The sequence below is a fragment of the Lonchura striata genome, chromosome 1A, assembly GCF_050655825.1.
Source record: "Lonchura striata isolate lonStrDom1 chromosome 1A, ASM5065582v1, whole genome shotgun sequence".
Taxonomy (NCBI): Eukaryota; Metazoa; Chordata; class Aves; order Passeriformes; family Estrildidae; genus Lonchura; species Lonchura striata.
The window spans coordinates 8,360,870-8,377,092 of record NC_140741.1 but is presented as its reverse complement, the minus strand read 5'-3'; the positions used below and the strand labels follow the sequence as shown (position 1 = coordinate 8,377,092).

Below are 16,223 nucleotides of genomic sequence, written 5' to 3'. Positions count from 1 at the left end.
TCGCCGCGGGGCCGAAGCCGCGGTGTTCCGCCCACCGCTCTGCCGGCGCAGCCGCGCGTTCGCCGCGGCACATTCGCCACTGCGCTGCGGGCAGCGCGCCCGGCGGCGGGGATGGCGCGGCCGGCCCGGAGGTGCGTGCGCTGGGGCTGGGGGACCAGGGGCTCCCCGCTCCCCTCAGGTCTCTGCGGGATTCCAGGGTGGCCCTTCCCTTCCCCTTCCAGCGGAGCGGTCGTGATCAGTAGCGCAGGGCCGTGTTGGAGGCCTGGCATTCTTAGTGGTATCCCCCGGCGTTCTGTTGTAGAATGGTTTGGGTTGGAAGGGCCTTAAAAACCGTCCAGGTCTAACCCCCTGCCATGGGCTGGGACACCCTGCGCTATTCAAGGTTGCTCCAAGCCTCATCCGGCTTGGCCTTGGAGGCTGCCAGGGATGGGGTAGCCGTGGCTTGTCTGGGCACCCTGTGCCAGGGCCTCAGCATCCTTACAGGGACAATTTCTTCCTAATACCCAATCTAACCCTGCTCTCTGTCAGTGTGAAGCCATTCCCTTGTCCTGTCACCCCAGGCCCTTGTCAAGAGTCTCTCCATCTTCCTGTGGGTTCCCTTCAGGCACTGCAAGGCCACAGTGAGGTCACCCCAAAGCCTTCTCCTCTCCATCTGAACAATCCCAGTTCCCTCAGCCTTTCCTCCCAGCAGAGCTGCTCCATCCCTCTGATCCCCTTGTTGTCCCTGCTCTGGCCTGGCTCCAGCAGCTCCCTGTCCTTCCTGTGCTGGGATCCCAGGGCTGGTTGCGGCCCTGCAGGGGGGTAATACTGGGCCCAGTGTTGTTTAAATTGCTCATCCAGAATTTGGATGAAGGGTTTGATGTCCCCACAGCAGTTCACAGACGACACAAAGCTGAGACGATTGGCCAGTATCCAGGAGTGCTGTGCAGCCCTTCAGAGGGACCTGGACTGGTTGTAGAGATGGGCAGAGAAGTGTCTAAAATTCAACAAAGGCAAGTGCAGTATTCTGCACATGGGAAGGAAAAGCCTCATGCACCAGCACAGGCTGGGGGTGACCTCCTGGCCAGCAGCTCTGCTGAGAACAACCTGGGGTTCCTGGGGACAACAGGCTGTCCATGAGCCTGCAGTGCCCTGGGGGCCAGGAAGGCCAATGGAATCCTGGGGTGCACTGGGAAGAGCAGTGCCAGCAGGTCAGGGGTGATCCTGCCCCTCTGCCCAGCCTGTGTGGCACATCTGCAGGGCTGTGTCCAGCTCCGGGCCCCTCAGCACAGCAGGGCCATGGAGCTCCTGCAGCGGGGCCAGCGGAGGCTGCCGAGAGGATTCAGGGCCTGGAGCAGCTCTGGCAGGGAAAGGCTGAGGGAGCTGGGGCTGTGCAGCTGGAGAGGAGCCCCAGCTGAGAGGGGCCCTCAGCCCTGGGTGTCCCTGGCTGCAGGGAGGGCTCCAAGCAGGGCCCAGGCTCTGCTCTGGGGCCCAGCAATGGCACCAGAGCCACGGGCAGGGACTGAGCCCAGGAGGCTCCACCTGGGCAGGAGGCACAGCTTCTGTCCTGGGCAGTGACAGAGGACTGAACAGATTGTCCAGAGAGGGTATGGAGTCTTAAAAAAAATCTACAAGCTATTCCTAATAAGTCATTTTGTACAGTTGCACTGGTTGTAGATTTATCTCTGCTCTCTGTGCCCAGGGACAGGACCCAGGGAACAGCTGGAGCTTTGCCAGGGGAGGGTTAGGGTGGATATCAGGAAAAGGTTTTGCACCCATAGGGTGGTGGAGTACTGGAACAGGGAATGGTCATGGCCCCAAGGCTGCCAGAGCTCCAGGAATGTTGGGGCTATGCTTTCAGGGATGCACTGGGTAGAACTGTTGGGGTGTCCTGAGCAGGACCAGGAGATGGACTGGATGACCCTTGTGAGTCCCTTCCAACTCAAGGATAATCCATGATTCTGTCCCCCTGACCAAATCAAGATGCTCAGTCAGAAAGGATTGATAGTATATATATATATATATATATATATATATTTTTTTTTTTTTTTTTTTTTTTTTTGCCACAGGAATAAGAAAGTTGTTGATTATTCTCAGTTTGGGGATTTGGAAGATGATGGTAAGTGGGATTTTCTTGTACATCAAGAATTTGGAATCATTGCCCCTTACATAAAAGCACATGTAAAAGAGAGTCTGTTGACTTTTCATTTTAAATACACTTAAGGATAGTGCAGTTATAGTTGTTGTGTTCTTTTAAAATTGGATTAATTTCCAGAAAACGTTATCTCGATATATTTTCAGTGTGCAATAAAAATGATGAAATTTAAGAATATAGGAAAACTCATGGGAGCTTGTTGCTGTTTTCCAACAGATGAAGACTTTGCACCTTCAAGCAAAAGATCAAGAACACAGCTCAAGGAATCAAAGAAGGAGAAAAAAGAGAAGTCAAAAAAGTCCAAAGAAGTGACTCCATCCCAGACACAGACACTTAGTAAGAGGTAAGAAATGTTGTGGTAAACTCTGTGTAAAACTGGATTTCAATTAGAAGATTCTGGGTTTGGTTTCTTTTCCCCTAGAGTTTTAAGCAGCTGAGAACAAACAACTAATACATGACTGTAATAAATATTTTGAGCTGTGTTAATGCACCTTCAAATAACTCTAAAAGTTCTGAGTTTCTTAGGGACTCCTAAACCAGAGAAATAAAAAAGACAAGTTTGATTCCTTCTAAAAGAATATATTTAATGGAAGATACGAAGTCAGTGTCAATGAAAAAGATAAATCTAATTTTTATTAGTAGAGTTGTGTTTAAATATTATATTTTGGTGTGGCATTTCAAGCAAATGCAATCACCTTTTTTTCCTATAATAATGCCAGTTAATAGTTCATATATGTATATATGTATATATATGCACATATACACTGTTTTACAATCATAATGCTTTAAAGTATGGAGTGCTTTAAAAGTTAGTATGTGTTTTGTGTAAATAATTTCAAAATGTAATGTTTGTAACAAAATATGCTGTAAACATGTACTGAAATATTAATCTCTTCACAAGTATCTGAATTTTAGAGAGTTCACTGAGAAATAGTTCTATAACACTCATGTAATTGTTTTATTATTTAACATGCTGACATTTTTTCCCCAGGTTATCTTTGGACGAGAAACTTTATAAAAGAGATTTGGAAGTTGCCTTAGCCTTATCTGTCAAAGAAAAATCTACAAATCCCAAAGAAGTGCAAAATTCAGAAGAACAAGGTTACTTTATAGTTCCATGCAACACTCTTTATTTATATGCAGTGAATTTGAAGATGGGAATTTATTTTACACTGAAATAGATTGAAAATTACATTTTATTTCAAGATGTCACAACGAGAGAGTTTTTAAGTATTTCCTGTTTTCTTATGTTCTTGGGGTTCTTTTCTGTAAGAGAAGTAACTCTTCCATAAGATTTTCCAAATATATAATTGCATTAGAGACAGATAAAAATTTCATCTATTTTAAATTCTTACTATTTTTACTTTTTATAATGTGTTTTTGTATAGTAATATTTAATATTTTTAATTTTTCCTCTGGATCTTAAAACAGGTAAGAATATTGAATCTGAAAATACACAGAAGAGACTCCCTCTTTCCAACTGCAGTGTAGACAGTGAAGATTTAGGTAAGTTATTCTCACACTCTTTTCACAAAAAACATTTAATTACCTTATCTCTTATCTGTTTCCATTGGTTTCTTTTTTTTTGTTGGTGTGGAAAAAAGGGTCTTTATCTTAAATAAAGGTTGAAGGATGTGTCAATTCTTTCATTAAAAATTTGGTCCCAGTCTTAAAATGAGCAAACCTGGGGATTGGTGAATTTTTGGTCTTCTTTTTTGTATGCCTGATTACAGGTAAATGTTGATAAATTTGACAATGAGAAAATAAAATGAGAAGCACATGAAAACAGGAGTCAGTGATATGTTTCTGAACAGTATGACTTCATATCACCAAAATGAATTCTGGGCACTCAAATACCAAGTTATTTTAGAGGAAGAACACAGATTTACTGTGAATTTGAGCTGATTAAATCACTTTCTATTTTGTAGGTCTCAATCAGGTTATGAATGATGATGTACCTGAGGATGATGGGAGGCAAAAGACAGCAGCAACCAAAGTTCCAGCACATCACAAGTCACTGGTGGTTGACAGTGATGACAGAGCCCATGATCCTGATTCTGAGCCAGAGTCTTTACCCAGTATGTTCTTCTGCACCAAAACCCTCTCCTTAGATGTGCTTTGGATGTGATGCCTTTCATTTAGTTTGGATTTTTAATGGAATTCATGCTGCTTTGACTGCATTTTCCCTTACTACCCTCTTACTGAAGCCTTATCCCCTCATACTCGTGACATCTCATTTGCACTTTCACACTAAATTTACACACTGGAGCTTTTTCACTCCCAAACCAGCAAAATGTCACTGCTTCTCTGCATTTGTATGTCAGGAGAAATTCCTTCTGCACTCCTTGTCCAGGAAAGTTTTGTCTCTTTAAAAATACTCTGTTCATTTTTCCAGATGTTTTCTGGATTTGTATCAAAACAGTGACTCTGGAGTAGTATCAGGTGTTGTAACTTTCACTGTTGGCTTTGTTTAAGCTTATTTTAAAAATCAAGTAGCCTCCCTTCTTTCCTTCCCGTGACTGTCATCTTTTGGAAGAGCAAGCTGCATCCATGTGTCAGTCATTCCCTAACAGGCAAGATGTCTGTGTAAATGTTTACTGCTTCAAGATGGGACAGTCTAGTACCGTCCTCATAATTTCTGCTGTCCAGTGGTCTTTTATCTTAAGTGATGATTTCTCTGCTACGAAGCATCTTTCTGAAGTAATTTTTTTTCCATCCCAGCATCACCTATAGTTTCTCCTTCCTGGATAATGGAACACAGCTCTGAGCCAAGGCAGAAGGTGATGTCCAGTCCCTTGGAAGCAGCTGGAAGGCCTCTACATGCATCAAGTCCTGTCACAGACAAAAAGCCTAAATGGACACCGCCAGGTATGGGTGAGGCTGCAGCTATAGACACTAGCTTTGAGTTGACTTAATCTTTTAGCAATCTCTCCTAAAAGAAAACAAAAAATAAACCATTCCAGGAAGATGCCTGCCCTTTATATACATTTTAGAGAGATTTTTTTTGGACAGGTTTGAAACAAAAAAGAGAGAAAGGAAGAAAAGCTATATCTGTGTTTTATTTGCAGCATTATCCTTAACTGCTTTATCTGCATGGGGCTTACAAAATGTTTTCCAACTGTGGATCAGACCTTAATCAAAAGATCCTTTCATGTCCATTTCTCTCTTATTTACAGGTTTCTTTATTTCTGATATGTACTAAATTATTTTCTGTTCTAAACAAAGAATATTAAAAAATCCTGGAGTATTTTAGCTGCTCTAATAAAGCAAATGGTTAAAAGCTTTATTTTCTCAAGGTTTGAGCATGCTGCTGCTGCTGACTCCTGATTCTTTGATTTTTCTTCATATTTGCTCTTCTTTTCTGTACATGGTTCTGTTTGACTCCTTTCTCTCAAGTCCATGTTTCCTCATTGGAGTTGTGTTCAGTATTTCTCTGTGGAGTGCCTGAAAATGCCCAGGACACTGAGAACAGTTGCCCAGTGTTGCTGCAGTGTGTGGCTGGGTAATTAACCTGTGCACCATTCCTGCTGCACTGGCTCCCAGAGGGAGGAAGCCCTGGTGAGTGATTTCCATGTGCCTCTGTGGTTTGGACCTTTTTGCACTCTTCATAATGCTTCTTTTGTCCTGCTAGGAAAACTACTGGAAGACAAGAGTCATCTGATCCTTTTTCCCCCTTTAAACTTCTGATACCTTCTTTTTGTATTAAAATCATTTCCAGCTCCATCCGGAAGCAGTAATGCCTCTGTGAAATGTGGTCCTGTTAAGTCACCTACTCACTGCCTAAGACTTGGCCTCTCCAGACTGGCAAGAGTCAAACCTCTCCATCCCAGTGCCACCAACAGTTAAATGGTCAGTGACAAAATGCCACACAGAGGAAAAGACTGTGGAAGGGTTTTGCTGATAAATAGAGGGTGGGCAGCATCCTGGAATCACATCCATTTTGGAGGACTCTTATTAAGGATGTGTCTGATGTTAGGATGAGTTTTTATTATGCAAACTCTGCTAGGCATCTTTTAAGTGCTACTGAATACTGATGTTGTTTAATCAAGGTGACATCTGACTACCGTCTTTTTGATGTATTATATTCAGAGATGTTGGTTTGTGATAATTTTAATTCTTTAATACCTAAATTCTTGGCATTAATATAGTATGATGATAGGGAAATGTTTTTTAGAATGTTGTATTTAAAAAAAAAAACTAAAATAAAATACTTTATAATGTCTAACTTTATTTCTTGAATGTATTAATTTTGAAGGTCACTTTAAATGTTGGTTGCAGTCTGGCAGATATTTTTGCTTGTGTATGCTCTTACTGCAAGTCAGCAGCATTAGTCAGGCTCACACAATGAGGAATTTCCTTGGTGCTTCTGGGGCTTCATTGAGGATCGTGATACCATGCTAAGGTAGGGGTTCTGTAAAGCAGTGAAGTGATTGCTACTGATTAATGAAACTGAGCTTTTACTAATCTACAGTGTCAGTAATTTCCTATCCAAGCCTCTTGATTACAGTGGATGGCAGCAGATCCATTTCTCCATTTATTACTCATGACTCAAGGAATTAACAAAGGATAGTGGTTGGAAGGAACCTTAAAAACCATCCAGTTCCAAAACCCACCATGGGCAGGGACACCTTCCACTATCCCAGGTTGCTCAGAGCCCCATCCAGCCTGGCCTTGGACACTGCCAGGGATGGGGTAGCCACAGCTGCTTTGGGCACCCTGTGCCAGGGCCTCGGCACCCTCACAGGGACTATCGCTTCCTAATACCCAATCTAAACCTGCTCCCTGTCAGTGTGAAGCCATTCCCCCTTGTCCTGTCCTGTCAAGAGTCTCTCTCCAAATTTCCTGTGGGCTCTCTTGAGGCACTGCAAGGCCACAGTGAGGTCACCCCAAAGCCTTCTCCTCTCCAGGCTGAACAATCCCAGTTCCCTCAGCCTTTCCTCCCAGCAGAGCTGCTCCATCCCTCTGCTCCCCTTGGTGTCCCTGCTCTGGCCTGGCTCCAGCAGCTCCCTGTCCTTGCTGTGCTGGGATCCCAGGCTGGATGCAGCCCTGCAGGGGGGTCTCAGCAGAGCGGGGCAGAGGGGCAGAATCCCCCCTGCCCTGCTGCCCTGGGGCTGTGGGTTGGGGCAGGGCCAGCTCTCACCCACAGCACCCCCAAGTCCTTCTGCCAGGGCTGCTCCCTCTGCTCATCCCCAGCCTGGACTGATCCCAGGTCCAGCACCAGCACTTGGTCCTGTTAAACCCCATGAGATTCCCATGGGCCACTTCTGGAGCATGTCCAGGTCCCTCTGGATGACATCTCATCCTTCAGGTGTAATTCACGCCTTTGCAAAGTCTTCTGTTAATGGTTTCACTGATTCCTTGCAGATTGGTTGTCTGTTTGCTCCTCATGCATTATCAGTCAGGTTATCATAAGGCAAAGATCAGTGTTCCAGTGCTCATTATTTCTGAAGAAAACAGAATTTAGCTTTGATTCAGAGCCTCTTAAGTGTGTGATTATTTCCTTCTGTAATTTAAAAGGTCCAAAACCTTAATTTCCCAGGTCTATATTGATTATACTCAGATATTCTGTTAATATGAAAATCTGTATCTCTAAAGTGGCTAAATAATGAAGACTTATCTTAATGCTTATTCAGAGACACGGGATTTAATAAGGGAAACAGATCTTTTCCCATTATTTTTCTTACAGAAACAAAAATGCCTGAATGCCATTTACTGAGGTCAGTTGCATCAGAAGTTCCATAAACTGCTCTTTAATTTTGAAAGAGGGATTGGGTGTAATTTGCTCTGAGCAGATAGATTTTTCTGCCTTTCATGTCAGATCACTTTTGTTGTCCCAACTTTTGTTAACCAAACAGACTCAAAGCATATCAGTGTAAACCACAAAGATGAAAACAGGATGTTACCACTTCTGATGACCCTCTGAACAAAACCCTGCTCTTTGCATTTAAAACACTTTGTCCCACTGCTTACAAAGAATTTCTGTTCTGTCTCCACTCAGGTGTGACATTGTTCTCTTGAGAAGCAGCCAAAAAGCTGTGATGAAAAAGAAAAAAAAATATAACTTTTTTGGATTGAGGCTGTTTCTAATGTGCTGAATCTGTCTTCACACCCCCAATATTTATAACACTTGTGTGCATTTAAATGAAGACTTGGACCATGAGTTTTTCCTGTACATATGGGAAATTAAAAAACTGAAATTTCTTTTTCTTGTGTTTTGTATTTCCCCCATTATTTGTTTTTTTTAAATTGTTTTTGAATATAACTCAAAATTTAAAGGTTTAAAGGATTTAATTTTTCTAGCCTCAGCAGAGTAAGAGCATGGAAGAACTTAACTGGCCTCAAGTGTAAAAGAATCTACATGGTGCTTAGTGTATTAAAGCTCTGTTTAATGCTCAGGCATCTCAATTCCTTCACCAAATTCTTTTTCATACTGACAGCCCTTGGGGACATTTACAGTACTCCAATGTACAAAGAAATCGTGAGAAATAGAACTGATTGAAACCCAGATGATATTTATCTGCTTGGTGATAGACCATCTTGTAGAGCCAAAATGACAGATTCTGTTTGCCTCCTTGAACAGATGAGAGATTTGTTACACATTTTTTTACTTCCAGTAAATCTGTGTAAGTCTTGCTTTCATTTTATTATCTTTGCAGGATTCATTAAGCTGAATATTCTAAAGAGTTATAATCAGGCAGTTCTTTCAGAAATACCTTGTGAACCCCAGCCCAGCATAAAGGTTAGTAGGTAGGTGCATATTTTTTAGAATGTTAAAAGTCTGTAACTATGTAGGAAGTTAACATTAGATGGCATAATAACATTGAGTCACTATTCCCAGTGCAGTGGAACTCTGTGGCTAACACTTGTTTTTGCAAAGTATTTGCATGTCAGAGGGTCAGATGACAAATGTGAGCAAAATATCAAGAACGGAAAACAAAAAAGGAATTTAATAAGCCTTAACCATCTTAACTTTGGTAAAGTATTAGCAAAAACACAGACCCATTCTAATACATTTTCACAGATCAATGACTTATAATGTTAGTAAGTATTTCTTGTGTTATTTAATTCAGTTATAAGCTTTAGCATAAAGTTCTGCAGATGTTTGCAATAATTTTTCTCAAGCATAAGTTAGCCCCTCCCTGGGTAAAAGTCATATTGATGCAATTTGTGAGTGGGGTTCACGGCTGATTCTGTCTCTGTCATGATTTCATAAGGAACATAGTTGCCTGTAATTCAAAAATGTAAGAATGGGCAAATCTTACTCAGCTCTGCAAGGAACATCTGGAGCGCTGGGTCCAGCTCTGGGCTCCACAGCACAGCAGGGCCACGGAGCTCCTGCAGCGGGGCCAGCGGAGGCTGCCGAGAGGATTCAGGGCCTGGAACAGCTCTGGCAGGGAAAGGCTGAGGGAGCTGGGGCTGTGCAGCTGGAGAGGAGCCCCAGCTGAGAGGGGCCCTCAGCCCTGGGTGTCCCTGGCTGCAGGGAGGGCTCCGAGCAGGGCCCAGGCTCTGCTCTGGGGCCCAGCAATGGCACCAGAGCCACGGGCAGGGACTGAGCCCAGGAGGCTCCACCTGGGCAGGAGGCACAGCTTCTGTCCTGGGCAGTGACAGAGGACTGAGGGTGTGGAGTCTTCTTCACTGAGAATATTCCAGAACCATCTGGACATAATCCTGTGCCCTATGCTCTGGGATGGCCCTGCTGGAGCAGGGAGGTGGGACAAGATGATGCACTGGTCGCTTCCAGCCTTATACATTTTTTCTGGGATTCCTTGGTTTTCCCCAGCATATCTAAGTCAGGAAAAGGGATGCAATCACGACAAAGTTGGGAGAACTGCATAGACCCCAGAAGACTGAGGCATAAATGGAACTCCCCAGGAACTATGGTGCTTCCCTGTATTGAAAATATGCAGCAACTGGCCACTTTTCAGGAAGAATTCCTTCACAGAAAGGGAGATTGGACATTGCAATGGGCTACAGAAAAGGTGGTGGAGTCACTATCCCTGTGAGGGTAATGAGGCACAAGTTGCCCAAAGAAGCTGTGGCTGCCCCATCCCTGGCAGTGCCCAAGGGCAGGCTGGATGGGGCTCTGAGCAAGCTGGGACAGTGGAAGGTATCTCTGCACATGGCCAGGGAGTGGAACTGGATGGGCTTTAAGAGCAGTCCCAACCCCAGCCATTCCACAATTCTGGAATTCTTGAAGTATTATGATGAACCTGCTGTGTCCTCACACACATGGGTACAGAGTTTTATTACACATCACCATCCTCACAGGGAAGAATTTCTTCATAGTATGCAATCAAACCTACTCTCAATTTTAAGCCTTTCCCCCATGTCCTGTCACTCCATGCCCTTGTAAATAATCTCTGATAGCATCTAGAAGTCCTGTAGTGATTTTAGGTAGAACTTAATTTCCTTGTAAAAAATGTTCCCTTTGGCTGTGTTCACATGGCTGTGGAGGTGTAACCATGAAGCTACTGCCAGATTTTGGGAAGGAAGGCCAACTGTTTTGCTTCAGAGAAAGATCATTATCTGAAACTTTTAAGCTCATTTTTCTGCTATGTGGATGGGTTCTGGTGCTCCCACCCATTCCACCTGCACTTCTACCTTCACAAAACCTCTCTAGGAAGGCTGAATCTTGCCCATAAATCAAAGGCAGATGAGATGTATTTACCCAGAGTTGGCTGCAGTTATGCTACCTGCAGAGGAACTGCAAATGTGGAGACCTGCCAAAGATCTTGGGAACATTCAAACCAGCAAGAGAGATATGTAGTGCTGAATAGTTTGGAAATGATCATTTTAGAAAGAATCATGGCCAGTAGGAGATGTGTTTTCTACTTCTGATTTGGGTGGGGGGTTGTGTGTGGGAAAAAGTCTGATGCTCCTCATCCATCACCTTTGTGCCCTGTACCTTCATTACCCCAGTGAGGTGGCAATAATAAGTGATAATGGAGAAGACATTCCCTACTGAGCTATATCCCCTTTGGAGCTTGTCTGAGATCAACTCCTCCTTCCCCTTTCCTCATTTGCTTTGATTCATCTTTCTTGCCAAAGAAATTTGGAGGCAGATTTTTCCAGCTGCTCCCAAAAGAGTGGGGAAGAGTGTCATTGAAGTTGATGGGAAGCATTCTGTCCTCCACACATCACAGCCTGTTCCTAAGTGGGAACACTGCCTAACTCCCAAATTTTCATCCATGTCATTCCCAGCACATACTGCCAGTAACTCCTCTGTACACTTTTCATTTCTTCTGTGCAAAGGAAAAGATGGATTTATGAGCAAATTGTGCATTTGTTAACATGTGATATGATTTATTGCTGTCCTGATGATTACATTAATTTTCACTCTGTAGCTAAACATGCAGGGAGGTCTTACAAAGGGTGTAAAGTGAGTGTTGTGCAAAGAGTGAGACAAGGCTGTGGTAACACTCTTGAAAACACAGAGAGTGACACTGCAATATCTCTGTCACAGAATTGTTTAGATTTGAAGGCACTGCTTGAGATCCTCTAATTCTAATTATGCTTTGTACAGTAATGTGTATGAAACAGTTATCCTTTGAAATCTCCCTAGTACGCTGAGAATTTATAATGCACATAAACTATTAAAATATATTCTACAAATAATAGGAAAGCTCTTCTAATAAATACATATTTCTCTTGAAACATCACTGGGGGATGATTTCTGATGAATTCCTCCTCCCCAAAAAGAAAATTAGGCAAAATATATACTTGAAATCTACTATTTAATTAAGGACAGCAATACACATGTGCCAGACATGGACTTTTTGGCCCATTTATCATCAATCTATTGAGATTACTGTATTAAAAGTCAGTGTATGTAGATACTGAGATATATACCTAAAGTGTGAGTCCCATGAGGAGTGGCTGGGGGTGTTCAGCCTGGAGAGAAGGAGGCCAAGCGTGTTCGTGACATGTCTGAGTACACAGCATGTGAAATGCAGACAGCAGCCTGAATCCCAGGGGTTCCCAGTGCTCTCCACTGCCTGGGGGTGGGAAGAAGTGGACTGCACCAGGCATGCACCTGCATTCCCGATATGCCCAAGTGCCTGCAGCACTCCTGCAAACTGGTTTTTGGTGTGTGCAGCTAAATGTAGACATCTTGCAAGAGCTAAAAGTAGATTGCAGCAGAAGCCTGTCCAGCCTGCCTAAACAAAATCCCTGGGCTTCACATTCAGTAGAAAGACAGAACGTTCTCATCCAAAATACTCAGAATTGGTCTAGGGGAAAATGAAGGCACAGGGATATCCTGGGAAGTTGCATCCTGCCTTTGCATATTTTCATGTAACCAATAGATCTGTTTTTAATTTTGTTAAAAAAACCTATGAATAGTACTGTCCTTACATTTTTTTTTTTAATAGGAGCCCTGTATTTGCAGTTGTGATGACTGAGATTATAAGTGAAGTGAGGTTTGGAGAGAGAAGTGATTTCCTTCATGAACCCAATTCAAAGTGTTGGGAAGCCACAGACTTGCTTCTTTTTTTTAGTTGTTGTTATTGTTTGTGGTTTTGGTTGATTTTTTTCATTTTTCTGGTAACAATTAGGCAGTTCACTTAGAGAACCAAAGTTCATTCCTGTATTTATCCACTTGTTCTGACTACATTTGTCATTTGCCTTTTCTATTAAATGCTTCACTGGCACTGTCATGTAAATAGAAGGTTTTCCTCTGGTTTTCCTCCTATGGGGAAAACCTGAGGGAATTGGGGTTGTTCAGTCTGGAGAAGAGAAGGCTTTGAGGTGACCTCATTGTGGCCTTCCAGTGCCTCAAGGGAACCCACATGAAAGATGGAGAGAGACATTTTTTTTAAATACAAATTTTTATATTCTCACAAGAAAAGTAAAGAAAATAAGGAATTGAGACTAAACATTAGATATTTCCCCATGGAGTCTGTCAGGAATACTTGAGTAAAAGACCATGGAGGTCCGTTCTTTAATATTCCAAGCTGAGGCTGCTCCAGCTGCAGGCATTTTGCTGATGGAATATCTAAGGGGTCCATAGAGGATTAAGGTGTAAACAGAGACAGGACTACCTAGAAACACTCATTCCAAGATTGTAAAGAGTTCTGAGTGCTAAGAGGGAGCTGTGAGTGTGGTGCTCAGGGGCACTGCTGGGATTCTCAGTAATCTTGGAAATTCCCTTGGATTTACTCTCATTAGATGGTTCATGTTCAGAGCAGGTGAGCTAAAGCTGCAGCTGTGTCTTTGAAAAAGAATTAAAAAATGGAAGGAAAGCAAAGCAAATGAGGTGCCCCAAGGGATGGGTTTGCAATACTGCTGAGCCTAATTGACAAACATGTTGTGCTGGTTTAAAGTCCTCAAAGATTTCATAGGGCATCAGCTTCCCAGTTCAGCTCAGTTTGGTTTGTTATCATTGCTAGGGAACATGGTAAAAGAACCTGGGACTTCATTCCAGCCAGCTCATCCTAAAAATCATCAATCCACCCAAGCTTTTATTCATAGAGAGGCACAGGTTGTATCAGATTAACTGTAGTGTCAGGTTTAAATCACAAAGAGAACGATTTAATGGAGACTGATTTAAAACATGGAGCTTTGTCATTATGGGAAAAGCAAGAAAAGAGCATTGAGAGCTGCTGTGATTTCAGCTTCTTCAGTAACTCTTGTTTACAAGTGAGAAGAAATAAAAGAGTCCAGCCTAAGGTAATAATGATTGGCATTTTTTTATTGTTTGAATGTTTGAATTAGGTAGTGACATACCTGTTGTGAGGAACTGAAAATAAACAGAAAGAAGATAGTTCAGTCCATTGTACCATCTTCCATCAATTGCATATGATATTTTTATTGCATTAACCATTATTTAAATTTCTTTGGAGAAGTCGAATTAGGATGTGTCATTCTTAAGATTGTCCTGTGCAGAGCTTCAGTGATCCTTGTGGGTCCCTTCCAGCTTAGGATACTCTATTAATCTATGATTTTATGACAGCAATTTTTAGTGGAAGCAGTATCAATAGTGTTGCTGCAAAGATAAGAAATGAACATTTTTAAATTACGGGGTATCTTACAGGTTTCTGCATAAATAGTAAGCAAATAATTAATTTATAGACTCTCAGAGTACCTAGAGTTCTGCAAAAGATTTCATATAGACCTTTAGGCTTAAGTGAAAGGCTTTGTGGTATATTAAAAGTATATATATATATATGGTAGACAGCTGGTCTAGTTTTTATTTTAGAGAAAAAATACTGCTTTATAGAAATACAGTGAGTTGCATTATTCTGAAATCAAAAGTCGTACATTATTTTTAAAAAGTGTGTTTCTAAGTTTAAAACTGACACATGATGCTTTTATTTAAAGTGACTTTCTGGAGAAAAATCACTGAGAGATCACTGTACTTCACTCATTGCTGAGGTACTGATTTCATACAGTGTAATCCCTCTGAAGTGATGAGGTTGGGAAATAATTTCCCTGGTTTTCCTCCTCAGAGGACATTATTTAGGAAACATATCTGACTACACAGGTGAATGTGTGATGTTAGTATGATTTGGGGAGGTATTTAGTAACTGTAATTATGAACTACGCAAGGACTGAGAGGCTTTGTTCTCTTGGATCGGCCTCCAGCTTCCACTTCAGGCAGCCCAGGGATAACACAGGTGTTCCCCACATTTCACCTGCAAATGGGTAGAAACAGATGGATCTCTTTCTTGAAGGAAAGTTCTTGCAAATCTTTCAGAGCTTGACAAGCAAGCCAAAAATCCTTTTCCATCATGATCTTACCAGGCCCAGCATCACCACTGGGGCCAGCGAGGGGAATCTTCCACTCTGCTCTGGGCTGGGTTGGCCTCACATTGAATATTGTGTGTATATTTTTGGGTGCCACAATATAAGAAAGATGTAAAGCTGTTAGAGAGCATCCAAAGGAGGGACAGGGAGATGCTGAAGGGCCTGGAGGTGAAGCCACATGAGGAGCAGCTGAGGGCACTTGGTGTGTTCAGCTGAAGGAGAGCAGACTGAGGTCAGAGCTCACAGCAGTTCTGCAGCTTCCTCACGAGGGGAAGAGGAGGGGCAGCTCTGATCTGAGACCAGGAACAGGACCCAGGGCATGGCTGGAGCTGTGTCAGGACAGGGTTAGGGTGGGTATCAGGAAAAGGTTCTTTCCCCAGAGGGTGCTCAGGCACTGAACAGGCTCCCCAGGGAATGGTCACAGCTCCAAGGCTGCCAGAGCTCCAGGAGAGTTTGGACAGCGCTCTCAGAGATGCACAGGGTGGGATTGTTGGGGTATCTGTGGAGCCATGAGTTGGACTGGATGATCTTTGTGGATCCCTTCCAGCTCAGGATATTCTATGATTTTATTATATGTTTGCTTATCAAATTTTGGGGTTTTTTTCCCTGCCTATGAATTTTCAACATATCCAGACCTACATTTCATCTGTGCACCCCACTCGATTGAAAACAGTTTATCTGGTTCATGTCCAGTTCCTGCTTCTCATGTGATTCCTCTTCAGTTTGTGAGTCCAGGAATAGCCATATTTTCTGTTCTTGGAATAGTCCTGAGAACAGATTGATGCATTAGAAAAATCAGTTGGAGCACTGATTTCTAGGCTGTCATTTATTTGCCCAGTCTGTTTTCTAGAAATTATTTTGTCTCTGGGGTCCTTTTGGTTTTATACAGTCAGAGAGCTGTTTGGAAAATCCCCATGTCCCCAAATTCTATTTGAATTCAGTAAAGTACACTTAATCAGATGTTAGGAATTATTACCTCAAAAGGCTCTGGCAATGACATCCTTAGCAACACAGCACCTTAATTCCCTCCTGTGTAAAATTGCATTCATGATTCTTACCCAGCTTTTGAGCACATGTAGAACAAACAGCATTGTAATTTTTTTCCTGTTTGCTAGGAGAAAGAGCAGATCTTAAGTATGATAGGAATTGTTAATAAACTTTGAAGAGCCAATTTACTAGCAACTTACTTAAATGTTAGAATCTTGACATCATTATATCCCAAGCTTTTGCACTCTTCTGTGGAAGAAACATTCTGAAGGAGCCAGAGCCCATGACTGGCTTTTCTATCTCTATCAGCCTTGGACTGATTGGTTAATCTGGTGGGTTCTTTGCCCAAGTAAATGTA

The 16,223-nt window shown here is 42.7% G+C and overlaps 1 protein-coding gene across 2 annotated transcripts; it reads left to right on the top strand.

The window, feature by feature from the left end:
• Window positions 1–78: 78 nt before the first annotated feature.
• RAD51AP1 (RAD51 associated protein 1) lies at window positions 79–6,364 on the top strand. 2 transcript variants are annotated; one of them, XR_002466850.4, is made up of 9 exons: window positions 79–131; window positions 2,049–2,098; window positions 2,351–2,477; window positions 3,126–3,235; window positions 3,566–3,640; window positions 4,063–4,212; window positions 4,856–5,002; window positions 5,531–5,692; window positions 5,853–6,364. XR_002466850.4 is itself a non-coding variant. In XM_021546054.4 (8 exons), the coding sequence occupies exons 1-8, from the start codon at window positions 112–114 to the stop codon at window positions 5,978–5,980; spliced, it is 807 nt and encodes a 268-aa protein (XP_021401729.2). In that variant the 5' UTR covers window positions 79–111; the 3' UTR covers window positions 5,981–6,364. The 2 variants fall into 2 exon arrangements, 1 of the variants encoding a protein (XP_021401729.2); XM_021546054.4 differs by lacking the exon at window positions 5,531–5,692.
• Window positions 6,365–16,223: the final 9,859 nt, after the last annotated feature.